Source organism: Strigops habroptila, chromosome 15 (assembly GCF_004027225.2).
Source record: "Strigops habroptila isolate Jane chromosome 15, bStrHab1.2.pri, whole genome shotgun sequence".
NCBI lineage: Eukaryota > Metazoa > Chordata > Aves > Psittaciformes > Psittacidae > Strigops > Strigops habroptila.
The window spans coordinates 11,967,390-11,993,862 of NC_044291.2; the positions used below are offsets into that span (position 1 = coordinate 11,967,390).

The 26,473-nt window shown below is 48.3% G+C and overlaps 2 protein-coding genes across 6 annotated transcripts in view; one reads left to right on the forward strand and one right to left on the reverse strand.

Annotated features, from left to right (window-relative positions):
- The window catches only part of LOC115616921 (ankyrin repeat and MYND domain-containing protein 1-like), an 83,192-nt gene that overhangs the window by 22,067 nt on the left and 34,652 nt on the right, over positions 1-26,473 (forward strand). The window contains exons 6-9 of one of the 5 annotated variants that reach the window (XM_030506732.1): positions 1,398-1,571; positions 2,123-2,206; positions 3,305-3,391; positions 4,770-8,272. The exons of the other annotated variants lie outside the window; for them this stretch is intronic. Coding sequence (XP_030362592.1) covers positions 1,398-1,571; positions 2,123-2,206; positions 3,305-3,391; positions 4,770-4,871 — 447 coding nt within the window. The 3' untranslated portion in view covers positions 4,872-8,272. Of the gene's footprint in view, positions 1-1,397; positions 1,572-2,122; positions 2,207-3,304; positions 3,392-4,769; positions 8,273-26,473 lie in introns of those variants that run through there. 5 annotated transcript variants of the gene reach the window in all.
- Positions 11,316-26,351, reverse strand: LOC115617016 (ficolin-2-like). Its single transcript, XM_030507009.1, is given in 11 exon segments — positions 11,316-11,790; positions 12,683-12,817; positions 13,711-13,840; positions 14,257-14,384; positions 18,130-18,156; positions 19,305-19,358; positions 20,083-20,196; positions 21,014-21,096; positions 21,098-21,192; positions 21,194-21,247; positions 26,340-26,351. Coding segments are annotated over 11 exon segments (1,080 nt in total). The 3' UTR covers positions 11,316-11,542.

Here is a 26,473-nt window from a genome sequence, read left to right on the forward strand (position 1 = left end):
CTCCCTAGGTCTCACTAAGTGTGCAGACTGGCATCTGGAGACAGGCTTTGGGTGTAACACAAAGGTGCATCATGTTCCTGATGTATTAGCCCAGTGCCTGGGTGGCTGATTTTCTCAGCATGGGCTCATGCTGCTTGATGGGGGCAGGAACAAGCACTGGGGTTTGCCATTGTAAGGTTTGTCCATGGTGATGGGCTTTGATGTGGCTCTTTCTCTGCCACTGGTATGGCAGTAGGAACATGGTGGGGCAGTGCCTTGTTGATCTGTCTTGGACAAACTACCCAAACCTCAGGTAGATCTGTACCCTGTGGTAGATCATGATACCACAGGGAATGTGAGCTGAGGGGTTGACCACCAGCCTGGATCATGTCTGTCTCAGCTGATGTTGGAGGCTGGCTTGGTGATTCACTGAAGTGGAGCCTGCAAGTCCTTGCAATTGAGCCTGGGCAGGTAGTGGTGTATCTCTTACAGCTGTTTTTATTGGTGCTCAGTGAGATTTTTAAGAAAAACTTGAAATATGGATGAAGGTCACCAGTGGGGAAGCCAGTCACGTGATACAGTTCTGAGAGACACCAGCACAGGAATAAAACTCACCTCTGTATTCTCAGGCTGTTTACTTGGCTCAGTTAGCAGGCTGAGGACAAGGCAAGAACCTGGTTCACTCTGACCACAGGTTTCTTGGCCAGTGTGCTCTGAAGTCAGGTGAGATGTAATTTCCTGTTTAGTGGTGACTGATGAGCTCAGGAGCTTTCCACATTTGCTTGTAGAAAATGCTGGAGGTCCCTGCCTGTCCTTTCTGTCTTGCTGTGGTGGACCCCCTGAAAGAGGTTCATCCTTCCCCACGGAAACCTAAGAAACCTGCAGTGGTGATGGCTGAAGATATGAGAGAGATGTGTGTACACGCTTACCTGAAATCTAGCTCTCTAGTGAGAGCCATCTGCAGAAAGCTAGTTCCCTGGGAGCAGATGCTGAGGAGGAAATCCTGGGAACCTGAACAGGCTGAAACTGCTGGGGTTTTGGGAAACCTTATAGGAATTCCTACAGAAAGCAGTGTTAGGGATGTGTAGCCATGGGTAGTGAGAAGTGCTGTGGATTGATCTGCCACAGCTGAACGGGATCAGCATGCAAGATTTTGAGGTCTCCTTCAGATAAAAGAATGTGGATCATCATGTTCATTGAATATCTTCTTCCAAGGACCTTTCCTGGCTTCAGATGTGATTCATTCATTCCATATCTGCTCCGTGCACTCCGTTTTTGCTGCTGGGATGCATGTCTCTGGTGAGGGGAGAGCCCGCAATGGCAAAGTTGGGCCAAGGGCTGGTGAAGTGCTGCTCAGTGAAGTGTCTAGGCCCTTCCTCACCAGGCATCTCATGCCATGTCCCATGGGCTCCTTTTAGAACTGCCTCATTCGAGTGACGCCGCGGGGCCACGAGGCGCTGGTGACTGACTTTGGGCTGGCCAGGGAGGTGGTGGAGCTGCCTGTGAAGGATGCAGAGAGGAAGCTGTCTCTGGTGGGCTCTGCTTTCTGGATGGCTCCTGAGATGCTGCGGGGAGAGCCCTATGACCGGAAGGTATGGCAACTGCTTCCAGGTCTTTGTTCATTCCCAGAGCCCCTGAGTGAATGTGGGAGATTTCTCTTCTGCTTGCTGGTGACATGTCCCAACAGCAGAAAAGCCCTTCCCTCCTTCCCTGGGAAATGCTGCCTCTGCTACCTGGACCTTTACTCAGTAATGTTTTATTTAGCAACTAGCAAGTTCCTTATGTGGCCTTGTTAAGTTAAACTTTTAGGGAAATGGACTGCTGCTGTGGACAAGCACAGTGGAGCCTCTCTGAGGAATATGCTTGATGAGTTACAGCCCAGTGAGCCTGTTGCAGGATCTGGGGTGGGTGCCAGAGCTGTGGTAGAAACACCAGACATATTGAAAAAGAGCATGGGGCAGGTTTTCCAAAGATGAGGTCTTTCTGGGTGGGTTCAGAAGCCCAGAAGTTTAGGAGTTTGCTGCCTTAATCTCCAGTGTTTGTGGAGTTTTTTTTAAGGACCTTTTTGTTGGTACTCCTCTTTGTCATGCTTTGCTTCTGTGCATGTCCTGTCCCATCGCCCACTCTTTCACCCCTCCTGTAGGTGGATGTGTTTTCCTTTGGCATTGTCCTCTGTGAAATCCTGGGCAGGATCCCAGCTGACCCTGAAGTGCTTCCCAGGACTCAGGTAATGATTCCTGCAGCCAATCTCAATCGTGTTTTCTCCATGGTACCAGATTATGGTTGCACTCTGGACCAGACAGACCTGTACACGTGTATGTGGTTCACATTCAGGTTTCTCTCTAGAGGTTTTCCCATGAGAAAATCTGATCTCAAAAATTTCAGTGCACAAGAGTTCAGTGCATCTATAGCTTGAAAACTTCTGTTAGATCAACAATTTGTGATTAAGTACTTCCTTTTAAAGACCTTAGTTCTAAACACTTCATTTTGCTTTGACATTTCAGCTTCTCCATTGAAGTGGCAGGTTAAACATAACTTTCATCCCATACGCTTATTTTACAAAATGCTGCAGTTAATCCACAGTTCATGTGGAAACAGTGAGCTTCCCTAAAAACATGGTCTTTTTTGTTTCAACATTTGCAACATTTCCCTTCCATAAAGTGGGAAGGGAAAGTTTATCCTGAACAGGGAAACCCAGCAGGAAAACAACAAACTGCTGCTTTCCAAGGAGCAATGCAAAGAACCGGCAGTGACCAGAGATTATTCCATGTTTCTGTGAGACTGAACAGGAAATAATGCTCCATCTGTGTTCACAAGATGAAGGAGAATTACATATCATAGTAATAATATGTAATGATGTCTGGAGGGGCAAAGCTGTGGTTATGGAAACTGCTAACTGCTGGCTGGACCCCTTTGGCTCTCGCTTGCTGTTGGAAGACCAGATTATTTGCAGTTCCTGTCCTTGGCAGCCGCTGCTCAGCACCTGGTGCTGGTTCCTCTTCTGGTTTTGCCTTTTGTGGCTCTTGTTGCCCTAGTCTTAGCTTTTCCAGGAGATCACGTACTGCCTGGACAGGGATAGCACAGATCAAGCAAAAGGATGCTGCGGTCTCCCAGCTCTGCTAATGATTTACTATCTGTGCAGTCCTGCCAGAGCTGATGTTGCCCTGGTACCTTTGCATAGCCATCAGTAAAATAGCTGTGATGGAGACTCTAAAAGGTTTAAACCATGAGCATTTTATGCTTTGACACTTTGAGAAGGATGAAGAGCTTTTAAAGGACATTATAGCTGAAGTCTTTTCTTTGTACTCTTCCCCCTTCCTCACAGGATTATGGCTTGGATGTTGCTGCCTTCCAGGGAATGATCAGTGAATGTCCCAAGCAGGTGATGGACCTTGCTGCTAGATGCTGTTGGGTGAGATTCTTGCTAGTTAGTTTTTCTTTTTTTTTTTTTTTCCCCCTTTTGGTTTTATTGGCTTTGTATCATATGTTATATGCTTTAATCCACCCTGAAGTTTGCTGCTAGGAAAAGTGTATTGTTTGTGGATTAGAGCCCAGAACATCCCAAGGTCCTGCCTGTTCCCTTGCATGTCAAACATAGAGTGGGAAGCATGTTGCTGGTGATGTTCAGTCCCTCCCTAAGCCAGGCTGCAGGCAGAGGCACCTGGCTGATCCTCTCTGGAGGGTACTGCCTTGCTATTAGCAGCCCTGGCATTACAGATACCATCAGAGCATATTCCTCCAACCTTTCTTGCTTTAGCATAAAAGTTAATGGTGAAAGCTGAGGGGTGCCTCCCCATGCTGTCCAAAGCAGAGAGAAAGTGAGGATCCAAGATCGTCTGTGAAAGAAAGAGAATACAAAGGCAGTAATCAGGCAGAGAGTGGAGGAGCTGAGTGATCATAGTGCACCTAACTGCTCGGAGCTCAAGGCAGCAAATGGAAGTAAATCCTTGCATGGGGCTGGAGGATGTGTGAATAACTTGCCCTGAATCACAGGAGTGATTCACATCAGGAGCTGGCTTAGACATATGTGTGTTCAGATCTTGTATCGCTGAAGGGCATCTTTCTAATGCAAGTTGATATAATAACGGGCTTCTGCCAGAAATGGCCTTTGAGGTTGTTCTCTGCCCTTGTGCGATGTTCAGGTTTGGGGAGTTTCTGGTGCAGCTCCCCAGGCTGGCTCCATGGGGTCAGGCATAAAGGGCAGCCCGGCGGGCATGGACGGGGTGCAGGATGGGGGTGTCCGTGGCCATGTCCCTCAGGGTACACCCAAAATACACTGGGGGATCACAGCCCACTGAGGATGAACTGCATCAGGGAGACAAAACAAATCCTGACCTTCATGAAAAAAACTTAGGGAATGACACATCTCCCTTCTGATACCTACCTGCAGCCTTTCCTTGCACAACACCTGCCCCTACACTGTTTGGGTGGGCATTTCCCACACCCTGTCCAGGTCAGGGTATGGCAGGGGATTTGAACTAGATGATCTTTAAAGTCCCTTCCAACTCGAACTATTCTGTGATTCTACATCAGGCTGGTTTTCAGCATCTCACTGCCTTTGCTTGAGCTGTATCATACCATGGGACCTTTCCTGCAGCTACTTCTTTGCAGCAGCCCAGGCCTGGATCACCAAGTGGTGGTGACAGAAAGCTCCATCAGCAGGCATGTGACCCAGACCAGTGCTGATGGTGGATGGATGCCATTGCCCAACCTTGGGAGCCAAGAGAGCTGCTGCAGAGCAGCTGCCTCCATTCCAGGGTGTCCTCTTCAGCTTTCTCTTCTGATTCCAGGTGGAAGCATTTAAGAGACCATCATTCTCCGAAATCCTGGATGAGCTGGAGGATGTCGTGGAGAGCCTGGAACCTAGGAGGGACAACCCACTTTTGGGCTGAGCTGCATGCCTCCTGTGAGGCTTGGCAGAGCATTGCCCAAACTGTAAATTAACTGCCTGGGGTGGGACAGGAGTGAAGAAGGAAGGTGGGAAGGGAAGAGCTAAGTGGTGTGCTGGAGTTTATTTAATCATAGTCTTGGTCTCTAACTTCTTGGATGGAAAACAGGGTTAAAAATGGAGAAGAGACTTACCAAGGGTGTATTTTTCCTAGCTAAAGTTTTTAACACATGTAATTAGGACACCAAGCAGGCTTTGTTTGCTTGTTAAAAGCAAATAATCCTGGAGGAACCTGAATTCCTTTAAGGATGTTTTCCGATCCCTGATAGAAACATTATCTTCTCCTGCTTCCCTGTGGCCCCCGGACACAGGGCCTTCCCCTTCTCCATCCCCATGGCCTTGGAGGGCTGGGGTCTGGCCATGAGAAGGAGAGGGGCTTTGGGGTGCTTGGTTAGGTTTGGAGTCACCTTATATTTCAAAGCCTTAAAGCACCCATCCAGCAGCCGTGCAGGGCAGGTATGTTCTGTAAGGTCTCTGCCTGGATCAGGGTGCATCTGGGGATGGAGGCTCTGGGCAAGGTTTTGGAGAATCAGACAGGGCCACCCATGGGGTGCTGACCTGTGCCAACCAAGGCGATGGGGAGGGTGTGCCTTATTAAGATACCAACTAACCAACTGACATTCCTCTCAGAAAAGCTTTGTCAGACATGGTAGTCTGGATTTCTCCCAGCTGCCCTCGACTGGGGCTCAAGGATGGAGGATTCTGCCTCCCTCCTTCTTGTCCCGCTGCAGAGAACTAATTGCCAACAGCTTGTGAGGCATAATGGGGGAGAGCTGGGTCCAGTATCATTCAGCATCTCACCAATTTCTCTGCCTCCTTGGCAATGTGGGACAGCCTCACAGGCACCAGGGCTCAGGCAGCCAGGGAAGGACTTTGTATTGATACCATGTTTTCTTCTATGGGCCAGAGGATGGTGCTGGGGCTGTGAACCCCAACCAGAGGTGGAAAGAATAACAGCTAGAAATGGTCTGATATTGCAAATTAAAAGAAGGGAATGAGCAATCGAGTCCCTGCCCCCAGGTCAGCTAATTGCTGGGCCATTGGTCTGAAAGACATGTTCTGCTGGGACCAAAATGTTTGTGGGTGTAAATAGGTCTAATGTCTGTACAGTGGTGGAGCTGTGGCTCTGTTCTTGTAGACTGTAAGCTCTTGGAGCAAGGATCATTCATCTGTCTACCAAAAAGTATTTGTGCAGTGTGCAGCCGATTGGGCCTTCTCCCAACATAATGGTAAACCTCCCTGGGGGCCTCGTCTCAAGCTCTTGGAGCTGGATTTAGTATCATATATATCTAACATCTCTGTGCCGTGGTGCCTGCATAAGGGAGTGTCAATGGTGTGCTGGGGCAGAGACTTGGTGGAGGAGCACGGTGCATTTTTAACAGGGATCATAAAGAATTATAAGCTGTCATGAAACACACTGAATGGCACCAGGGTCACCACATCAGCCAGGGGGCTCCTGGGGGCATCTGCAGCTCCTCATTCCCCAAAGGTGCCATTGTGCTTTCGCGTGATATTGACTTACTTGCACACGAAACCTCCTGCTCAACACTAAACTGCCCAGCAAATACCTTCATCTCAGCTGGATACTGCCAGTGTGGGAAGCAAAGCCTCGAGAAATAGAAGACTGAAAATAATGGAACCTTTTCAACCTGGAGGAGGGATCCACTTTTTGAATTGCTCCAGTTTGGTGACTTCAGACCAGTGGAGTGAATTGGAACTGCAGCAGCAGTGCAAACTGCACTGATACATGTGTGTGTCTTCAGTGACAGGTAGTCACCACCAGCATCACTGCAATGTGTTGGATGAAAGTCACAGGGTATATATTTGGCTACCAGGAGATGGACCTGAGGAGCTAACTGCAACCTTCCAAGGCTTCCCAGGCTACCCTGGGCACTTCTTTCATACAGGGATAGGCTTGAGACTGAGGAATCTTAACAGTATGTCTTAACAACTGAAGCATTAAGGATACAAAGCCTTTTCCAAAGGCCACTATAGATGAAGGACAGCTGTCCACCTTCGCTCAGTCCTTGGCTAGATGCATTGCTTTCACAAAGCCTTTCCCCAGCCTTCCCCACACTGTCTGGTCTGCCAGGCTGGAGTCTATTCTTCCTCTGCCCTCCCCTACAGAAGAGTAGACTAAATGAAGATTCCCTCAACATACTGATCCCTCAAATGGCCTCTTACGGGATGAAGGCATCTTGTCTCCCTGCAAGGCTGCTCCTCTGCTGGCCACCCCGTTCCCAGGACCAGCAAGGCTTGGTGCTGGTGGTGCCCTACCACGGACCGAGTTCATCGTTCCTCCAGCCGTATGTCTGACTCTGGTCCTGCAGAGCGACAACTGTGGGACTGGGACATAGTAGAAGAGGTATGTGGAGTTGTGTATACTTTGGTGGTGCTGTGGTATGAAGGAAGATATTTTGGTTTTATTTATCTGCTTGGGAGTAAGAAGCTTGCTCAAGGATTAAACAGATGCAGGGGTGTGTGTGGATAATTTCTGCACAGAGCACACACAGCATTAGCCAGCACAGTCTGAGCTGCATGGACTGTGTTTCTTCTAGGTTTGTCATGTGCCCCACCCACTCTCATGATGGGGACATACGCTGGATCATAGGTGACTGAAGGATGTCAGGTCCTTGCTAGAAGGACCTTTGGTACCTGCTGCAGGAGCAGGTGGAACTGAGACTGTCTGCAGGCACCATGTGGACTAGAAAAACCAATTGGGGAGCCTGCAGAGAACAGAAGTGGTCTGGGAACTTGTCTAGCGCATTTCATGGGCCAAGAGTTTCTCTTCACTGGTGAGAGGTGAGCATGGGAAACCTTGCTGAGATGCCCTCCAAGTACAAGCCCCTGTGGTGGGAGTGCAGGGCCTGGCTTCCCCATGCCAGTCTGATGCAAAGACCAGGTTGGTGGTTGAATTTCATGTCTTGGAATCCTGGCACTGAACTGAAGTAACTGTGTTGGTGGGTGGACATTCTGGGGTGGTGCAGCAGGCTCCTCTTTGCTGGACCAGACCAGGAGCTGCCTCCTCTGCCTCTTCCCTCTATTGTCCACTTGCTGTGCAGGTGGCTGATGGCATGGACCTGGCCATGCTGTGCCCCATGGGCCATGAGTTCCTGCATACTCCATTGTGTCTTTGTTTTTATAAATGCCATTTGGGAATAAACTCTAGTGGGTCTTTTCTACATCAGCCCTGGCTGCTGTGTTTAATCATCCTGGGTCTGCTGAGCGGTGCTGCCGAAGTGCCGTGTTTCCAAGCATAGGCACCAAACACAACTAAATGAACAGCTTTGTGCTCCCTCAGCCTGGCATAATAAACCTTTAATTAAAGTAACTTACAGAAGAGTATTACCCATGACAGAGTGGTATTTTGAGTCCATTGTATCTCGGTTTGTGGCAGGGTCAGCTGGTGTCTTAAGTCACCCCTTCACTTCATTTGGGTGGGCACAAGGTAACAGCAGGAGCACAAACACAGGGCAAAGGATGTAGGATTCATCTTTTCCACCCCAGCAGCCCATAAGCCAAAAGGACAAAACACAGTGAAATGATTTCCCTTCCCCAGCTGCAGCTTGCTTCATGCTGGCTCACACACGGCATTAGTTACTCTTTAGATGCAATGCTCTCACAAGGACACCTCAGAAAATCTAAGGAAGTTATTCACAATGCCAGGACCACCAGGTCTGCTGCCTCCAAACACAAAGCATAGAGCAGTGCTGAAGCTCAGTTCTCTGAGCTCCTCTCATCAGTGTTAGGTAGGAAGAAGACCTTTCATTCCAAAGTCCAGTTTCTTGGAGTCAATCAGATTTCAGATTTACAGCTGTGAAAACTCTGGGCACTTGCACATGGCCAAAGTCCTGTGTTCCTCCTTGGAAAGAGCTTTATTGCCGCCCTTGGAGGCTGCCGGCAATCGCATGGGTGGTTCAGACTCCCAGGTCTTCCCATGTCCCAGACAATGCAGGCGGGCATTGCTGGAGGCAGCCTTGATCTGGCCAGGAGGCTGGACTTGGTGGGACCTGAGAGGACTAGTTTGGCCCTGCGTTTGCTTTCAGATGGCTGTGCATCAACAAGCCATCAGAGATGCTTCCAACCTCTCATCATGTGTCTGGCTCCCTGATATGGCAGAAACCATGTCCTCTCCCCACACCTCATAGCCAGGCCCACCTGCTCTGCTGGTGACTCCCCCAGCCTCACTTGTCATTATTTGCAGCAAGGCAAATGTTTGGAGAAGCTCCAGGGACATTGTAATTTCTAGGCTTCAGGGTTGGCCCTTTCCGGATGTGCTAATGAGCAGAAGAGAGTTTCCAAACACAAAATTTCAAACATAGAAATGAGCTTTCCAGGACACAGAAGAAAAGCCTTGAGATGAGCAGTGGCTGGGATCAGTTACAGGTTGACTGGGGCTATTCTTGGTTTTCTTCTGGGGACCTTTGGCAAGAGAATGGAAAGCAAGAGGGACTGGATGGTATCCTGACAGTTTGGGGAGCATATTACTTTAGGACATCTCAGGTCTGACTCACTGGTCAGATGTGAAAGCTGACTGGGGGAGCGTGAACCCTTCCTAGGGAGAGGTGAGAGTGGTATGTGTATGTACCTAGGGAACTGGATCCTGACCTTAGTGGTTCAAGTCTTCCTGGCTGGAGTCACAAACCCTCTCTGACTGCTGCAGGCATGGTGCCTGAAATGGACCATCAAGCCCAAGGACCCTCTCCCCCACATACCTGTGTCAGCATAGGGAGCATTTTCTGCCCTGAAGTGATTGGGGATGTGGTACCAACCCATGGCTTACTGCACCAGCTTAGGGGATGCATGAGAATTTCACTCTGCAGCCAAGACCAAATCACTTCACCTAGCACTGGTGATGGCTTTTCATACCCGAACATTTCCTCCATGGAGTTGGGTGGCAGCCTGGGAATATCAACCAGATGGGCTTATGTGAACTGCTCTTGGTGTTCTTTTGATCCCTCTAACATCGGTGTCCTTCACAGATGAAATTTAAATGTTGAAGGTTTCTGTGTAGTAGGAGGAGAAGATAGAGGGGAGCAGAGAAAGGGGATTCAGCACTTTTAGCAACGTTAAAGCTGACTGTCGGCACCAGCTCTTACGTCTCTGCAGAGGAGTCTGTGGTTTTGCAGAACTGTCTGTGACAGCACCTTGGGCATCTCTGAGACAACAACATCAGTGGCTGATTGGGTGAGGCACAACTGGATGCTTGAGACCTTGCTGCTGCTCCTGCTGAGGACATGTCAAACTGGCTGGGAGTAGGAGAAAAACAAAACGCAGCTCATGGAGATGGGGAAGTGTCTATGGGACTTGCAGTGTGTGCTTCTCTGCTCAGACCTCTCATGTACCTGAAAAGGAGAAGTAAGCAGGGACAGGACATAGCGAATAGGGAGATGCAAAGCCTCAGCTTTGTTTCTTAGCACATCGTTGACTGGCTCTGGTGTGCTGGATGAGTGGCCTCTTTGCTTTTCTCACCCACAAAGTTTGGATTCAGTATTGTAGGGGTGTAGCTGCCCTTGCTACACATCTATGCAATAAGTAGTGTGATAAACCTGGGACCATTAGGAACATACACAAATAAATACTCTGCTTCCACTGACTCTGATCTGTCCCTGCAGGGAGGAGGTAGCAGCAGGCTCTCCTCCCCTATGGAGGAGGAGTCCATGAAGAAGAGCTCCTTTAACCAGTTCTGCTAATAGTCAAATACAACATCACAGTAACTGTATGAACTGCCTCCATCTTCCAGCAGATAGCGTATCTTCAAATGCCACTGGAAACAAGGGGAAATGGAAGATACTGGCACCTCTTGGCAATTTACATGATGTTCACTTGTGCAAGGCTTGACTTGGGACTACTGTAGTGTCTTGGTACCAAAAATATTGCTGGACAGACAGTTCTGTATCCAGTTCTTGGTCCACAGTGGCTAAAGAATGAGATCTAGAAATGTGCCTTGGAGGAGTGGCTGCAGTTGTGTCATGGTGGGAAGTGCTGGGCAACACTCCTGTGGTTCGAGAAGCTGAGGTCCCACGTGAGGTCCTGAACCATGGACTGTGTGAGGCAGTAGGGAGGGAAGGAGGGAGGTGGCAGTGCTGACAGCCGTGTGCTGGAAGCTCAGTTCTTTTCATGCTGGTTTACATCGTGGCTCTGTCACAGCCTGCAGGGAGAGAGCGGGGGGCTGTCGGGTATTCAGTGCCTTTCAAGATAGCTCTTAGATCCGACAGAAAAGCAGGCTGCAAGAGCACTGGAGGCTTCATACATGTGGAAAGACTGAAAATTACCAGTAATCACCATTTAGGGTAATAATATATGAAAGCTTTACTGAGATGCAGTAGCCTCACCATCACTTTAAATCAAGGTAATATACTTTTCAGGAAAAGATGCTCAGGCTCAGTCAGCATTTGTGGGGCTGCTGGAGATAGTCCAGGGTGAGAGTCTGGTGCTTACAGGAGCTCAAACCCGCACCAGTCTCTTGTGGTCTCTAAAAGTCTGCTCTAGCCTGAAGGCACAACCTGTAATATCCATCCTGGTCCAATTTTGCCCTCAAACAACTTTGTTTTGTGTCTACTCTAGGCTGTTGAATGGCACCTGATGGTGGTAGTCAGACATTCTCTTGCCATGTTAAACTGGCCTGAATTTCATTTCCGTTCGCTTATGGGAGTAATGGTATTCTTTGCCTGTCTTCCAGTTTATGCCATCAGCATAGCTCCCGTGAACACCCAACCAGTACATCCCATTCAAGTTAGAGTAATGGCAGTCATTGTACCACCACGCTCCCTTGTATTCTGTGGCACAGTTAAAGGAGCTCATGTCATTGTCCTCGTCTGTTGTTGAAAATGGCATGTCCTTGTGGTATGATAAGGAGTCTCCTGCAGAGAGCACACATTCACAGTTACTGTAATAGAGAGTACAAAACCTGACATGTCTGAGCACCACTGCAGGGCAGCAGTGGGCCTTGCTGGATGCAAGGCAGATTTTATAAATCCTGCTATTCTCTTGGTTGCCCAGGTTTCCTTCTTGGTCCTGGAGAAACAGACCATCCTGAGCTCTTCCAGGACTGCTAAAGCACAGAGAATGTATCTATGCTTCTGAATCAAATGGACCATGTTCTCCTCACAGTTACACAGGAGTCACTTCTCTTGCACTCAGCTCACTTCTCTTGCTCAGATTCTCTGCAGGCATACTGAGGTCTGGACTATCAGACAGAGTTGCAGTGTACAAAGCCATATAAACCCAGAACATTGCTATCTCAGGTTTTGGTTTCACTCATTCCTGCATGAGGGGTATTGAATTTTGGCAAGGATTTATTTGCTTTTTAAAGCAAAACAGAACATCAGGCATTAAGAGGATGCAGTGCTGATGCACTGGGATGCTAACAGCACCCCAGCCCTGGAAATGCCAAACCTTGTGTGCAAATATTTCCTTTCAATATAACTGAAGGGAGAACTTGGCCCAGCTGCTGCAGAGCTGTTGGGAAGGTTACCTTGGATTGAGGTGCTGCTCAGGACCAGGCTCCACATTTGCTGCTAAACCAAGTGGCTGGGCCTGTAGGTCACGCTCCTGCAGGTGAGGCGGTCCCTGTCCTTCCCTCACACAAAGACCACTCAGCGCCTGAAGTACCACGGCCAATTTTAAAGATTGACCCAAAATGTAGATGGTACAAGGAGTTTATACAATACAGCTCTGCACTATAAATGCTGAACACTTCTGAAATGATCTAGAAAACAGCCTTTCCCAGTGAGCTGCTGCTGACTTACTTACCAGCATTTCCACCAAGGAAATCTCCTAGAACCAGTTTATATTTCTCAGACTCTCCTAAAACTCTGAATGAAGCGTACTTGGCAAAATAGTAGTTGTTGTCAAAGTCTCTCAGGTCAATGCGGAGTTCAGAGAGTCCTAGAAGAGAAGGTAGACAGCAGTGGTGCAGGGCTGATTGGTGACCACACACCTGGATTTCAGGGTGAAGGGTTTAAGAAGCTCTGAGCTAACTTAAGAGAATTGTATCTCTCTACAAGTACCTGACAGGAGGATAGAGCCAGGAGGTGGCTGGTCTCTGCTCCCAATAAAAAGTGATAGGACAAGAGGAAATGGCCTCAAGCTGCACCAGGGGAGGTTTAGAGTGGATATTAGGGAAAACTTCTTCCCTGAAGGGGTGCTCAGGCATTGGAACAGGCTGCCCAGGGCAGTGCTGGAGTCACCGTCCTTGGAAGCGTTCACAAACCGTGTAGACAAGGCCCTTAGTGCCATGGATTAGTGGTGGCCTTGGCAGTGCTGGGAACAGTTGGACTCGGTGATCTTAAAGGTCTTTTCCAACCCAGTTGATTCTATGAACTTAAGAGGAGCTTCTGCTACTATCTCTCAAGATCATGATTTATTTGAAATTCCTGCAGAAGCATTGATGGCTTTCTTGTGAAGCACCTTTTCTGATCTGATGTTGGGTGGTCATGGGCACTGAGAGGTACACACACATGAGTCCTGTACACAGCTGTGACTCCAAGGCTGTGTGTGAACAAGATGACTGCCATCACAACTAGTCCTAGTAGGAAGATGTTTTGGCCTATCTCTGGGATAGGTCATGTAACCAGCTCATTCTCTTCCCTGGCTTCTAGTTTTGGGTTTTTTTAGAATGCAATTTCCTGTGTGCTATGGGCTGCAAGGGCCTGCATGCTGTTTAGGATTAACTGTTGGGGCCTTAGATAGATGCAGGAAGTTCAGAGTCCTTTAATGACCAAGTGTGGTACAGGGGTTGGACTCAGAGGGCCCCAGTCCAGGACGGAGAGAGACCTTACCCAGCGAGGTGAGGAAGTGGATGTTGTCATTCCCCAGCCAGAACTCGGTCAGCTGGTTGCCAAAGCCTCGTTTGTATGAATCCCAATCTCGCAAGAAGTTCACTGACCCATCCCAGCGCCTCTGGAAAACCTGCAGGAAAGGAGAACCACAGGCCTGCCACCCACACCCAAAAGCATCCTCAGCGCCCGGATAGCCCAGCAAATGCTCCACCTGGGTCAGGACACTCCTGCAGGTCTCTGGGGACCAAACTCCGGAGGAATCTCTAATTTATAGACCTCCTCCGTCTGCCCTTTGAAATGAGGAGGAAATGATTTTCTGATTTAAGCAGGGCATGGGTCTGTTGTACTCAGCCTGCTCCCAGAGACATCCCCTGGGAGAATCCCCTGCATCCATAGGGATTCACCCTGGCTTGCTGACATGAACCTCAGCTGTCCCCTCAGTGTGTGTTTTCCTCCCTTTTTGTTTCTATTTCTGTGCCATCCTTTGCAGCCTTAATAAAAACCTTTGTAGGAACTTAGAAACCTCCCTCTCCTCATCCTACTCACAATCCACCCTCCGCCATCGGTGTCCATGTCGCAGAAGACAGTAGTGGCATTGCAGCCTTGGGGGTAGATGGTGTACCAGCCACTCAGGATCTTGCCTCTACCCAACAGCTCTTGGCAGTTCCTGGCTTCTGTGCAAATCAGGGAAAGAGATTGAGTGGAAAGAGTTACAATGGACTCACTGCATCCAGGGGGCACATCAACCTCACTCCCTAAGCCTGAGGCTTTGAGCCCTTCAACCTCCCAGCTGGCTCTTTGCACTGCAGGACTCTGGCACACATGTACTGGGAGCCAAACCCCGTTGCAGCTTCTGAGTCCGTATGTCATAGTGGAGATGGGCACATTCTAAGAGATGGCCTAAGGTGCTCAGACTCCTCTCATCTGCAATGGCTCTTTTGGAGGCCTGGGTGATGGAGCTGCTCTGAGCAGGATGACAAACTCATGATCCAGGAATTTGCCCAGGCTCAGGAATGTATGTGGGGGGCACAGGGAGTGTTTGAGTAGTTAGCAGCAAAGGAGTGGTGACACAGAAAAACATCTACCTGTAATAGAGAAAACAGTGTTCAGGTTGGACAGATGTCACTTTTGAATATATACATATATATTATGTATAAATTTATTCTTCCTCCCAAAACCCACACCTGATGATAGAAACTCAGATTCACAGCTGCCAAAGGATTGACTGGAATGGTCCTTTTCAGGCATCCCAGCTTCCAGTTGCCTCTGTGGCTTTCACAGGTGAAAGCCTTGGGAGATAACCTGAGACGGTGCTGGTGGAGTGGGTGTCTGAGTGTGCTGTTTGATTAATGGATGCAGAGCTGTACCAGGCTGTCTTGTGGGCATGGGTGTCCTTCCTAAGGGAGGGATGGTGCTGGACTTGGCCTGTTCCTTATTAGTGAAGTATTTTTACATGCCCAGGAAACATAAAAGGGCAGAGGAGCATCTGGGGCAGCAAGGGGCCAGTTCAGTGGCATCTGGTGTTACAGCAGCTCTGATGTGCCTGAGTGTTTCTCTGCATATGACTGTGGCCCTATGGCATCCAAGTGTAGCCAGAGCAGGTTGTAGTTCTGCTTTGGCTTTACCTCATGGAGACAGATGGGACAACTAAAGCTTGTTTCCTTTCCTTTCCTTTCCTTTCCTCTTTCCTTTCCTTTCCTTTCCTTTCCTTTCCTTTCCTTTCCTTTCCTTTCCTTTCCTTTCCTTTCCTTTCCTTTCCTTTCCTTTCCTTTCCTTTCCTTCCCTTTCCTCTCCTCCTTCCTTTCCTTTCCTTTCCTTTTCCTTTCCTTTCCTTTCCTTTCCTTTCCTTTCCTTTCCTTTCCCTTTCCTTTCCTTTCCTTTCCTTTCCTTCTTTCCCTCTCCTTTCCTTTCCTTTCCTTTCCTTTCCTTTCCTTTCCTTTCCTTTCCTTTCCTTTCCTTTCCTTTCCTTTCCTTCCTTCTTTCCCTCTCCTTTCCTTTCCTTTCCTTTCCTTTCCTTTCCTTTCCTTTCCTTTCCTTTCCTTTCCTTTCCTTTCCTTTCCTTTCCTTTCCTTTCCTTTCCTTTCCTTTCCTCTCTCCTCTCCTCTCTCCTCCTTCCCTTCCCTTCCCTTCCCTTCCCTTCCCTTCCCTTCCCTTCCCTTCCCTTCCTTCCCTTCCCTTCCCTTCCCTTCCCTTCCCTTCCCTTCCCTTCCCTTCCCTTCCCTTCTTTCCCTCTCCTTTCCTTTCCTTTCCTTTCCTTTCCTTTCCTTTCCTTTCCTTTCCTTTCCTTTCCTTTCCTCTCTCCTCTCCTCTCTCCTCCTTCCCTTCCCTTCCCTTCCCTTCCCTTCCCTTCCCTTCCCTTCCCTTCCCTTCCCTTCCCTTCCCTTCCCTTTCCTTCTTTCCCTCTCCTTTCCTTTCCTTTCCTTTCCTTTCCTTTCCTTTCCTTTCCTTTCCTTTCCTTTCCTTTCCTTTCCTCTCTCCTCTCCTCTCCTCTCTCCTCCTTCCCTTCCCTTCCCTTCCCTTCCCTTCCCTTCCCTTCCCTTCCCTTCCCTTCCCTTCCCTTCCCTTCCCTTCCCTTCCCTTCCCTTCCCTTCCCTTCCCTTCCCTTCTTTTTCCCAATGGTTAAGTTAATCTGAGCACTATCACACGTGAACTCTGCATCTACTGTACCTGGCACTCCAAGCATGGTGGTATAACTGCCTTTGAAGTGGCAGCATGTCTGTAGAGCTGTTTCTAGTGGTTTCATCTTGGAAACCAGGACACAGAGGCTCTCAAGACCTGACAGATGTCTGAGACACACAGAAGGCAGGTGACTCAGATAGTGCTCAGAGGACAGGACTTTTCTGGCCCAGCTGGATTACAGAGTAGACACACAGAAGCTGCATATGGCTGTCAAAGCAAATGGACTGTGATATTTCCTTACCCCATCCTTCAATGTCACTATTGCTGCACTATCCTGACTTCTGGTGCAGGGATTCCACCAGCATCTGCTCTGGAAAGCCAACAGTGGCATGAAGTACCTCAGAATGAAACTTACCCCAGGTTTCTGGAAATCCAGGTTCTCCTTTCATTCCTGTTGGACACACAACACCAATCAATTGCTCTTCACCTTCCACACCCTGCCCTCCCCTCCACCAGCACTTGGCATTATTTGCTTTTCAAGACAAATTCTGCTGCACTGGTAGAGAGCTGTGATGTCACGAGAAGGGTTTAACTCATCTGTGCACACAACAGAGGCACAGAGAAACCAGGCAGGATGAGTAACTCAATAAAAGTTCTGCCCCATCTGCACCTGCGCCCACCAGAGAAGACCCACCAGCCCATCAAAGGCCCATTTGCACAGACCCAGAAGAGCACAGAGGGACAACGGCAGGTGGGAACCCAAGTCACAGAGTCCTGTTATTACAGTAGTGATACTCAGCACCCTCAGTCACTGGGAGCAACTTTCCAGGTCACCTAACAGGCACACAGGGTGGCTACCAGGAGGCTGGGACACATTATAGATGCACAAGGACCAGCAGCCTTGCCTCTCGGACTGTTGGACCCAGCATGATATATTTTCCCCTGACATCTGATCTGGGGCTGAGAGGTCCAAATGGCAAGACTGACACAAAATGTGTCTCCACTGGACGTGTTTGCTCTGCCTGCTGCTGGCTAGCCCATAGAGTTGGGTATCAACACTTTGTGCCAGTGAGTCCCACTGGGCTGGGACAGGAGCAGATGGGTGTGGGAAGGATGAAACACACGTGTGGGAAGGCAAGGTCAAAGCCCCAAGAGGGGAATGTTTGCTGATGGCAGAGTCAATGGCTTTGGAGCAGCTGAGACAGCTGGAGCAAATGTGCTGAACGAGCCACTAGATCAGCAGTGCTTGGTCCCCAGCTATTACAAGCCAAATTCCAGTGAGGGCAGCCTCAGTGCAGCCAGTGCCCATTGATGGATGCCAGTGGCTCTTGCATGTGGAATGATGGCATCAGGAAAAAAACCTTGTTTTCTCTCTACCCTTTTGCTAGTGCTGGTAGAAAGACGTTCCCCTGGCTCTGGCAGTGACTGAGTTTCATCTGAGCCTCTGCCTTTTGCCATAGCACGGGAAGGTCAGAGGTCTGCACGAATCTGGCTGGTCCCTCAGGCTGGGGTATGGGAAGCCCTGTGGTTTCTGCAGGTGATGGTGCTGTGCAGCAGCATGGGGAGCTGGGGGCGGCCCCTGTTGCTGAAGAGCTGGTTTGGGAGAGGAGCTGCTTACACCATCTGGGCCAGGGCTGAGCCTACAATGGGGCACAACTGCCACCAAACAGCCCCATCCAGTATATGTGGGGGGGCTTTATTTCTGTATAGTGCTCCACCTGGTGTGTTGTTCCCGAACAGCACAGAGTAGAATTTTAACTAAACCAGCTCATATGATAAATTCAGCACAGCATAATTTACCTGGGAAGCCAGGCTCTCCAGCTGAACCTGCAAGACACGAGACGAAAATGCTCATCACAGATGATTCAAAGCAAGTGGATTACTGTGACTCCCCAGGTATCTGCTCCACCCCCTCCCTATGTCCCAAATGTACAGGTGAGGGCTCTCAAGTGGTGCAAAGCCATGGTGCTCTCCTGTGTCTCAGCTGATGCTGCCACCTGGCCTGTCTGCTCTCTTGATCAGCAGCATCTCTCAGAAAAGCAGGAGGAGCAGGACAGAAGGGAGAGGGAAATGCTGCTGGAGAGGTATTGGGGATTCTCAGCTCCATCCCAGTAACTTTTTGTGGGAACTTCCCATTTGCAGTGAGGCATCTGTGAAATTTGGGGCAATAGCTGCTTGTCCAGTGGGTTCCTTCATCTCCTGCTGGAGTTTCAGCTGAAGTCTTTAGTGCTTTTGGCCAGGAAATAGCTACATATTCAGCATGCAAAAAGGGCTGTTTTCCCAGCTAGTCAGTGCATTGGTGCTCAGTTCCTGGGTGCCACCTTGTTCTGGGAACTGGTTTCTCTAAAAGAGACAATTTTCCAATGTCTGCAGCACACAGATCCTGCTGAAGACCTCAAGCACAGCCTGGATGGAGTGGAAGCTGATTTCTCAGCACACATTGTCCTCTTTTCAGGGGCTCATACTATTGCGAAGAACCCCCATTCCCTCCTTGCTTCACCCTGTGCCAGCTGTTTCCTAGAGTTTTGATCCCATCCTCCTGGTCATTGCACGCCAAGACCAGGCCTGGAGGCTGCTGGAAACACTTGGTATTGTGTCTCTTCATCAGGCACCCTGGAGGAAACATGGCAAAGCTCCTCAAAAGGGGGGAGGCTTTTGGGCAGGTTTGTCCTGTAGAGGCAGGTTAGGATGGGAATGAGGAGGGGTCTGATTTTAGGGAGCTGGTCAGGGTCAGTAGGGAACTTTGAGAAGAAGAGTAATGTCTTCCTCTGTAATGTGGCCCCACTCAAGGACATTCTTTCTAGTACTCACCCCATGCAAGATCCATACCCCCAAATCCTGCTTTACTTACACTACTTCAGGGCTCTTTCTTGGACTGTGACCAGCTCTACAGTTCATCTCTGTAGACTCTGTGTCCCAGTATGTCCTGAACTTGGGTAGATTTATGGATTACACCTGAATATGTTGCACATTACCTTTTACACCAGGTGGTCCTGCTTTTCCAGGGAGTCCCTGGGCTCCCCTTTCTCCTGCAAGGAAAGACTCAGTTTGTACATGCACATATTAAATTGGCCAGAGGGGAGGGGATACAGAAGCCCGGGCAGCTGGGCCTTGGCTTTTGCAAGAACAAGGAAGCTGGGTTTTGTTAATTAAATTCAATCCTGCAACATACCTTACTCCTTTCCTTCTGCTGAAGCTACACTACACTGGCACTGCCATTGCAAATCCTAATTTGCAGTTCACATAGGAATTCCTATAACCTTTGTGCATCCTGGAGCCAGTCCACGGATTTTGCTACAGTGGGTCTCTTCCCTCTGCTAGTGTGATTCACCTTTTCCATGAGTTGGCTATGAAACCCCTAAGGACTCCCATCTCCCTTGCTTTCTGGGATAGGGGGTGCCTGCACAGTTCCCCAGCTGTTCCCTGGTAAACATGCAGGAGCATCGCAGCTTCCCTCTCAACCGACAGTTCAATAAAGACTCAGAAAATAAACAGATGTTTTTACTGTAGAAGAATCAAACAAGTTATAGCACTTCACACCCCAAGACCACTTCAGACTTGTGACAGGACTGAGGAGAGAAAAGGTGACTCCATGTGTACCAGCCCATCTCTAGACATAGTGTTTTCCACTCCGACTCTCTAGTTGCAGAAGCCAGTGCCAGGCCAGCCACTGCTCCAGCATCAGCTTCCCCTGCCCCAAGCAACAAAGCCACCTCATCTCACAGTGTTCATTGCTGGCTTTTGGGGTCTCACCTTTTGTTCCTGGGAGACCTGGTTCTCCTTTTGGACCAGAGGCACCTGGGTTCCCTGGGCATCCTTGGAGAAGGGCAAGCTGGTCAGCATCACCGAGTCCCACTATTCTCACCTCTGAGGAAATGAAGACAGTCTTTGTGGAGATTATTAGGGCTCTGAAATGTCTTGGAGAGGAAACTGAACCCTCTGAAGTTGAGAAACTGTACAAGCAAAAGAAATGAGGGTGGGAGTTTGGAGGTGTGTGGATCAACGGATGGCATTGAGACCTCACATATTAGAGGAGCTACACAATGAATCTCTCTGGCTTCAGGGGAGTTCAGTAGGAGAGGAGGCTGTTATATATGACATTACATGCATGACAAATAAACTGTAGCTTAATAAAACAAAACCTGAGAGGTGCCCCAAGGGAGTATTGACAGCAGAGTATGTGACACTGACAGATCTGTGAACAGTAAAGGTTCTGCTAAATTTCCTAACAGCAGGTCAGTTTGAAATCACCCCTATTGCCTTCCCAAGGAATATAGACAAAAAGCTTTGTGCAGCATCCCCAAGCTGCCAGGGTTCCTGGCACCCAGCAAGCACTTGACCAATCCTTTGTATTGCACTGCATCCTTTAGTAACTGGGCCAAGGTGCCATGAACAAAAACCCCTTCACCAGGATGGAAAACCTCAACTGGGACAGCCTGTTCCTGGAGATGCCACTGGTAAGTTGAGGAGGATGGCACATCTTTGGTTGGAACCAGCAGTTTTGTAAAGTGGCTGCTGAGATGTCAGATCCCCCTTACCCTCCTCCAACTTACAGCTGAATTAAGAAAAGCACGGAAGAAAAATAATCACATCCCTCCACCCTCACCCAATCTCCTTGTATTATGGAGGGAAGTTAAGGCAGGCTGTCTCAGTGGGATGGCAGTAGGATTTGTGCCTCACTCACCTGGGCAGGTGTCCTGGGCATCACAAATAGTCGCTATTAGGCTGAGCAGTGCCAGGAGGGTTTGGGCTGCCCATCCCATGGCAGGCTCTGCTCTCTGCATAGCTCCCCTCATCCACATCCCAAGCGCTGTAGTTAGCATTGATCCATCTAAGCCTTTTATATCTAACAAAACCCCCCAGTGTAAGCTCCAACTCTGCGCTTGCCCACTGCCTGCTCTCGGGTCTGGGACTCTAGCTGGGTCTCAAGGTGTTTCCCAAACAAGCCGCCTCCCACAAGTCTGATGGGAAAATTCTTGTTCGGCTGCCTGAGTCTGCCTCGCCTCTGTCCTCTGCAAATTTTGGATGCTTTTCCCTCCCATATTTTATTTCTAGAGGAAATGAACCAGCAAAATCATAGGTTTAACTAAGCGCAGGCAGTTCCCCTCCTCCTGCCTGCTACAAATGACTCTTTACAAAAAGCATAGCTTAGTGTGTAGATGGGGAAACCAAGGCACTGAGAGCCAAAAAGCCCAAGGTCAGCTGAGGCCATTGGCAGAAAGAAGCTGCACAGTCTTAGCTCATGCTGCCTGGCATCCCAGCATCACTTCACAGCCCTTCAGAGGTTTGAATTTATACATGATCCATGATTGATATGGAGTTAAAACACTGGGTATCCAGGCAAGGTTAGGTGGGCAGAACCTGCTTGATTCCCCCCCCCCCCCCCCCCCGTTCTTCTTTTTCTCCAGACCCTGATCATCGTAATAGTGATCAGGATTTTGGTTTTGCTTTGCTGTATGCCTTGTGCTCTGCTCACTTGTGGCAGAACAAATGGTCCAAACTGCCTCACTGAGTTTGACCCCCATGTTACCTTCAGACACAGAGCCTGTAAAGTATATGAATTTGAGAAGCGGGCAGAATTAACATTTTTATCCTCCTTATTGTTGCAAGCTAGTTCAGAGACATTGGCTCATGTCTGCTCCATGGGGCAGGTGGAGAGGAAGAAGATCCAGCCCCTAGCCTGAGAAGCCTTCTCCTACCCAGTGCCTTATATCCTGTGTTCTGTGGCTGGAAAAGGCTGCAATACCTTGTTTTAACTCTCTGGAGGCAAAAGCTGCTGTCCTCAGGTGTTTCACGTGATATATTGCTCCAAAAAGCAATGGCCTTACAGATTACCACATTATCATAGTCGCTAGATCTTTCCTGCCAAAAACAGTAGTAAGAATGGGTTTGTCCTGTTCTTTCTGCTTACTCCATTAGCTGGGCGGCCAGGTCTGGGTTGGGCTGAGAACACATGTTGTGTAGGCAGCTGTGATATATCTGCTCACTCTGATGCATCCTGTTAGGTGTTACCATCTGTGGCTCCATCCAGCCTGGGAGACACCTGGAGATGTCACCCTGCTTCCATCTGAGGAAAGTAGCAGTGTCCTTGTGGATGCAGGGAGCAGGGGGAGAAACTGCCAGTAAATGAGCTTAGTCCAAAGTAGGTCAGGCCCCTGAGGGTAGATTTTGAAATTGGCCCAGTGATCAATATGTCCTTATTTGTTTTTCCTCATCCCATGACCCAGTGAAGATTGCAGAGGGCTGATCACTTACATCATCAGCAATTCTTTTTTCTCTGTAGAGTCTCCCTTGAGCCCTGGGAAATTTCCCCTGTGAGTCTTGAAAGTCGAGGATCATTTTGGGGATGAGAAAACAAGGATTTTCAGCACACTGCGTGAATGGGGAGCACCTCTGGACACTGTGACCTGTCACTTCACCTCTAGAGACATAAATGCAAGAGCAAAGTCCCCAGAATTGGACTGATCTGCAAATTCTCCAGAAATTAAGCTTAGCAAAGCAGAAGGCAAGATGGCAGAAGAGCTTCAAAAATTTCACATGGGAGCATCATACTGTGTGCTACAGATTATTTAGAAATTATTAATGCAAAGTTCTAGGTGAAATCCTAGCTCCTGGTGGTGTCCAGGGGCTTTGCTGCCACCAGGAGGCTAGAGCTGCGCAGGGAGGATGGGGAAAGCTGCAAAAGCTGTAGGTACCTAAACCAAGAAGCAAGCCCAGTCATTGCGTTCCTCTGCTCTGTGCTGACTTAAGGACGTTGCCATGCAACTCCTAAAGCTACAAGAAGGCCAGACAGTTGGTACGGGGGAGCTGGGAGGTAAACTCTGACAGGTCTGACTTTAACTGATGTGAAATAAGAGCTTGCTTGAGAGTTGGCATTATTGTAGGTGCTCAAGGGGAGCTTCCATGTGGTCTGGATACTTGCCTTGCTGGGAAAGGAGTGATGTCAACCTGCAAGGGTGGGTTATCATCCAAAGTAACAAGGAAAGATGTTCTGGCTTTGTCTTTTGTGGGCTGTGCTATTTCTAACTCTTTGCTATGTGTGAATAACTGAGTTTTCAGGGATTTTTTTTAATGAACATTTGTATTTCCAAAGCGGACTTTCTTCAGTCCATAACTAGTCTTAGTATTTGTGGTGGGAACATTTGATCAAGCTAAGGTAGCAGTTTTTTCAAAAGATGTCTCTTGGTTTTCCCCTTCCTGATTCTAGGTTTTGTGAATATATGGCACCTCTGAGTGCTTGAGCTCCTCAGCGCTAAGAGCCCTGCTGCACATTTCCCTTTTCCTTACTACAAAACCAGTTCAAATGAGTTCCTGAGGCTTCAAAAAGGCACGGGTAACTAGTAGATTTTCTAAGGCTAGTTGTCCTCACCAAGCAGGGGAAATGTGGGGAAGCAAAGGAGGTCAGGCTGCTGGTTTTGCTGGCCTTGGCTGGTGCCTACAGACCCTTCCTGCTGGGCAGAGGAAAGCCAACCTTTCCCATAGTTGATGCTGGCTGTAACATGTCTCAGTACTGGGCAGCCAGGCAGTTCAGCGATTTATGAACACAGAGCACTCACTTTGAACTTGCATTTAGGGGCATCTTCCCCACATTTCTACACACAGTGTAGAAATGTAGATTTTGGGGCACAGTGTTTTCCTGATTTCAATTAGGACAGGTCTCTATCAATTATTGCACACCAGCTGCATGCCCTTGCTGAACCTTTGGTTTGGCATTTGCTTGGTCTCCTCTAGGAGTTGGTGTGGGGAAGCCTGTGCTTAACTCTCCTTATGGTGATATATTGAGACAGCCAACCCAAAAAGGATTTCAATTTAGTGGTTTCTTTCCTACCAACCTCTCTATCAGCTTCTGTTTCAACAAGACATTTCCTGCTTCATTGCATTTTTAGCTTATTTTATAATCTCCAGTAACACCTCTTCTGATCTGTGAAAAGCTGGCAGCTGTTCTTGCTGAGATAAGGGAAAAAAAGCAGAGGTGATTTATAGGGTAGGCAGAAACTGCTCTGCACCCTCCCTGCTCAAATGAATCCTAAGGAGTACCTAAGCCCCTTTTCTTTGCTAATATTTATTTTTCTATGTACAGAGCAGTGGAGACATAGGTGGGACTGGTTGCTCTGGCACAACTGGTTGGATGAGGAATGTGCTTAGGGAACAGGCAAAGAAGGCTTTTGCTGCAGGGGCATCTGGTGAGGGTATGCGCACCAAAAGGGCAAGGACAGCAAAGGCTAAACGGCAGAATAATTTTTCCAACTATTTGCCTGTTGTTAGACCAGACAGATGTCACACAAGTGGAAGTTATATCTGCATGAGGTGAATTATTTGGTTCTTGGGGAAGGTTTCGCATATACTTCTATTATCCCCATTCAGGCCTCAAATGTCCCATTTCTTAGCGACTGCTGCATAATAATATTTGCTTCCTTCCTCTCCAGTGGGGTATTTTTATGCCACCTCACCCCCCAACTCTGAGATCCAGTTGCCAGTCCCAGTATTCTGATTCCAGACCTACAGTGGTGGCTGAAGACTTTCTGTACAAATAGTGGATATAAATAGTTTTTCAGTGCTGCAAAATACAAATTCATCAATAATCAGAAAATGTACTGGGACATGAAGGAACTTCCATTAAGTTACAAGTGGGTTTCCACTCAGTCCTGGGCTGGTCTGTGATGGTTTACCCTAGTGAACTGCTGTAAAGGGTGAACGGGAACACAGAAGTATTCATGTTGCAGCTCTGGGGAGCCCTATCCATGTGCACTATCCATGTCAGTCAAGATTCCTTGCAACCCCAGTAATAACTTGAATTAATCATGAGCTGCTGAATACAAACAGCGTGTGGCACCTGTGACTTAATATTGTGAATGTTATTATGCTGGGGGACTCTCAGAGCTCTGGGAGAGGCAACCTGGAAGAGCATGCCATGGGCTTCTCATGGAGGTGGAGACACCTATCACCTCTGCAGTGCATTCAGAGCTGAACAGCTCTGGTGAAGTTCTTCAAATTCCACCAGAGAACAAACGTGATTTTGGAAATATGACATTCTATTTACAAAACCTTCCCCCTCCCCCCCCCCCGAATTGCCATTTTATAGGGAACTTCAGAACATGTTAAGTTTCAAACAACAGATTATTGAAATTCAGCATGCTCTTTCCCAGGGATGCTTCAAGGTAGAAAAGATATTTCAAAATATAGTAGCTTACATGTTCTTTTCCAAATCTACTCACCCATCTCAAGATGGGTGCAGTCCAGCTGCACTGTGGTATGAAAGATGTGGTCTGAATGGTCCTGCGAGCATGATTCTCTAACAGTGGCATGCCATAAACCAAGACATACACTCCTCTCCAAAACCACAGACTCACCTCTCAGGCTCAGTCCCTGTGTGCTGGGATTCTCCTTCTCATACATAAGGATCCTAAGCAGTAACACCCAATTTTACTAGCAAGCCAGATGTACATAGTCATGTCTTTTCTAAAGCAGCATTTTCCTCAAACTTTAGCATAGCCCCAACTCACCCAAAGGCCTTGCAAACTGGGACCATCCAGGTCTTCAGTGAACTGCACCTGCTTTGAGCTTAGGGTGCAAGGTTTTAATCTACTCTCAAGTCCCTTGTTTGATGATCCCTGCAAGATCCCTTGCTATCCCACTGCTAGCATACTTCTATTTGGCTTATTTTAGGCAGAGACAGCAGCTCAGAGACAATGACATCTACTTTGTCAGTTGAGACCAGGACTTCAGCTCTCTAGAGCCACTTTCTGGCTTCCTTCTAGAAGGAGGAGAACGCCTTCTTATTTCTTATTTTCTGGGAGGTCATCAAAAACAACGCAAAAATACGTTATCTCCTACCTTCCTTGTTTTAACAGCCTGTCTTCTTAATTAAAAATCCACCTTGATTTATTGCTATAAATAGCAGAGACAGACTATTCAATCAATTGCAACAAAAACCAAACCTGCAGTTACATAAAAGCATAATGAACGTTTCTGTTTCAGCTTTAATGCATTTCCCAATCCCAAGTTCTTACCATGAGCTTCATGTTGTCACCACCTGCCTGGGTGCTGTTAGATTTCTGATTATTTGAGAAAAAGGATTATTTGAGCATAAAGAAGTTAAAATGGAGAGTTCAATATGTACAAACCGCAATACGAAGGTATTTTA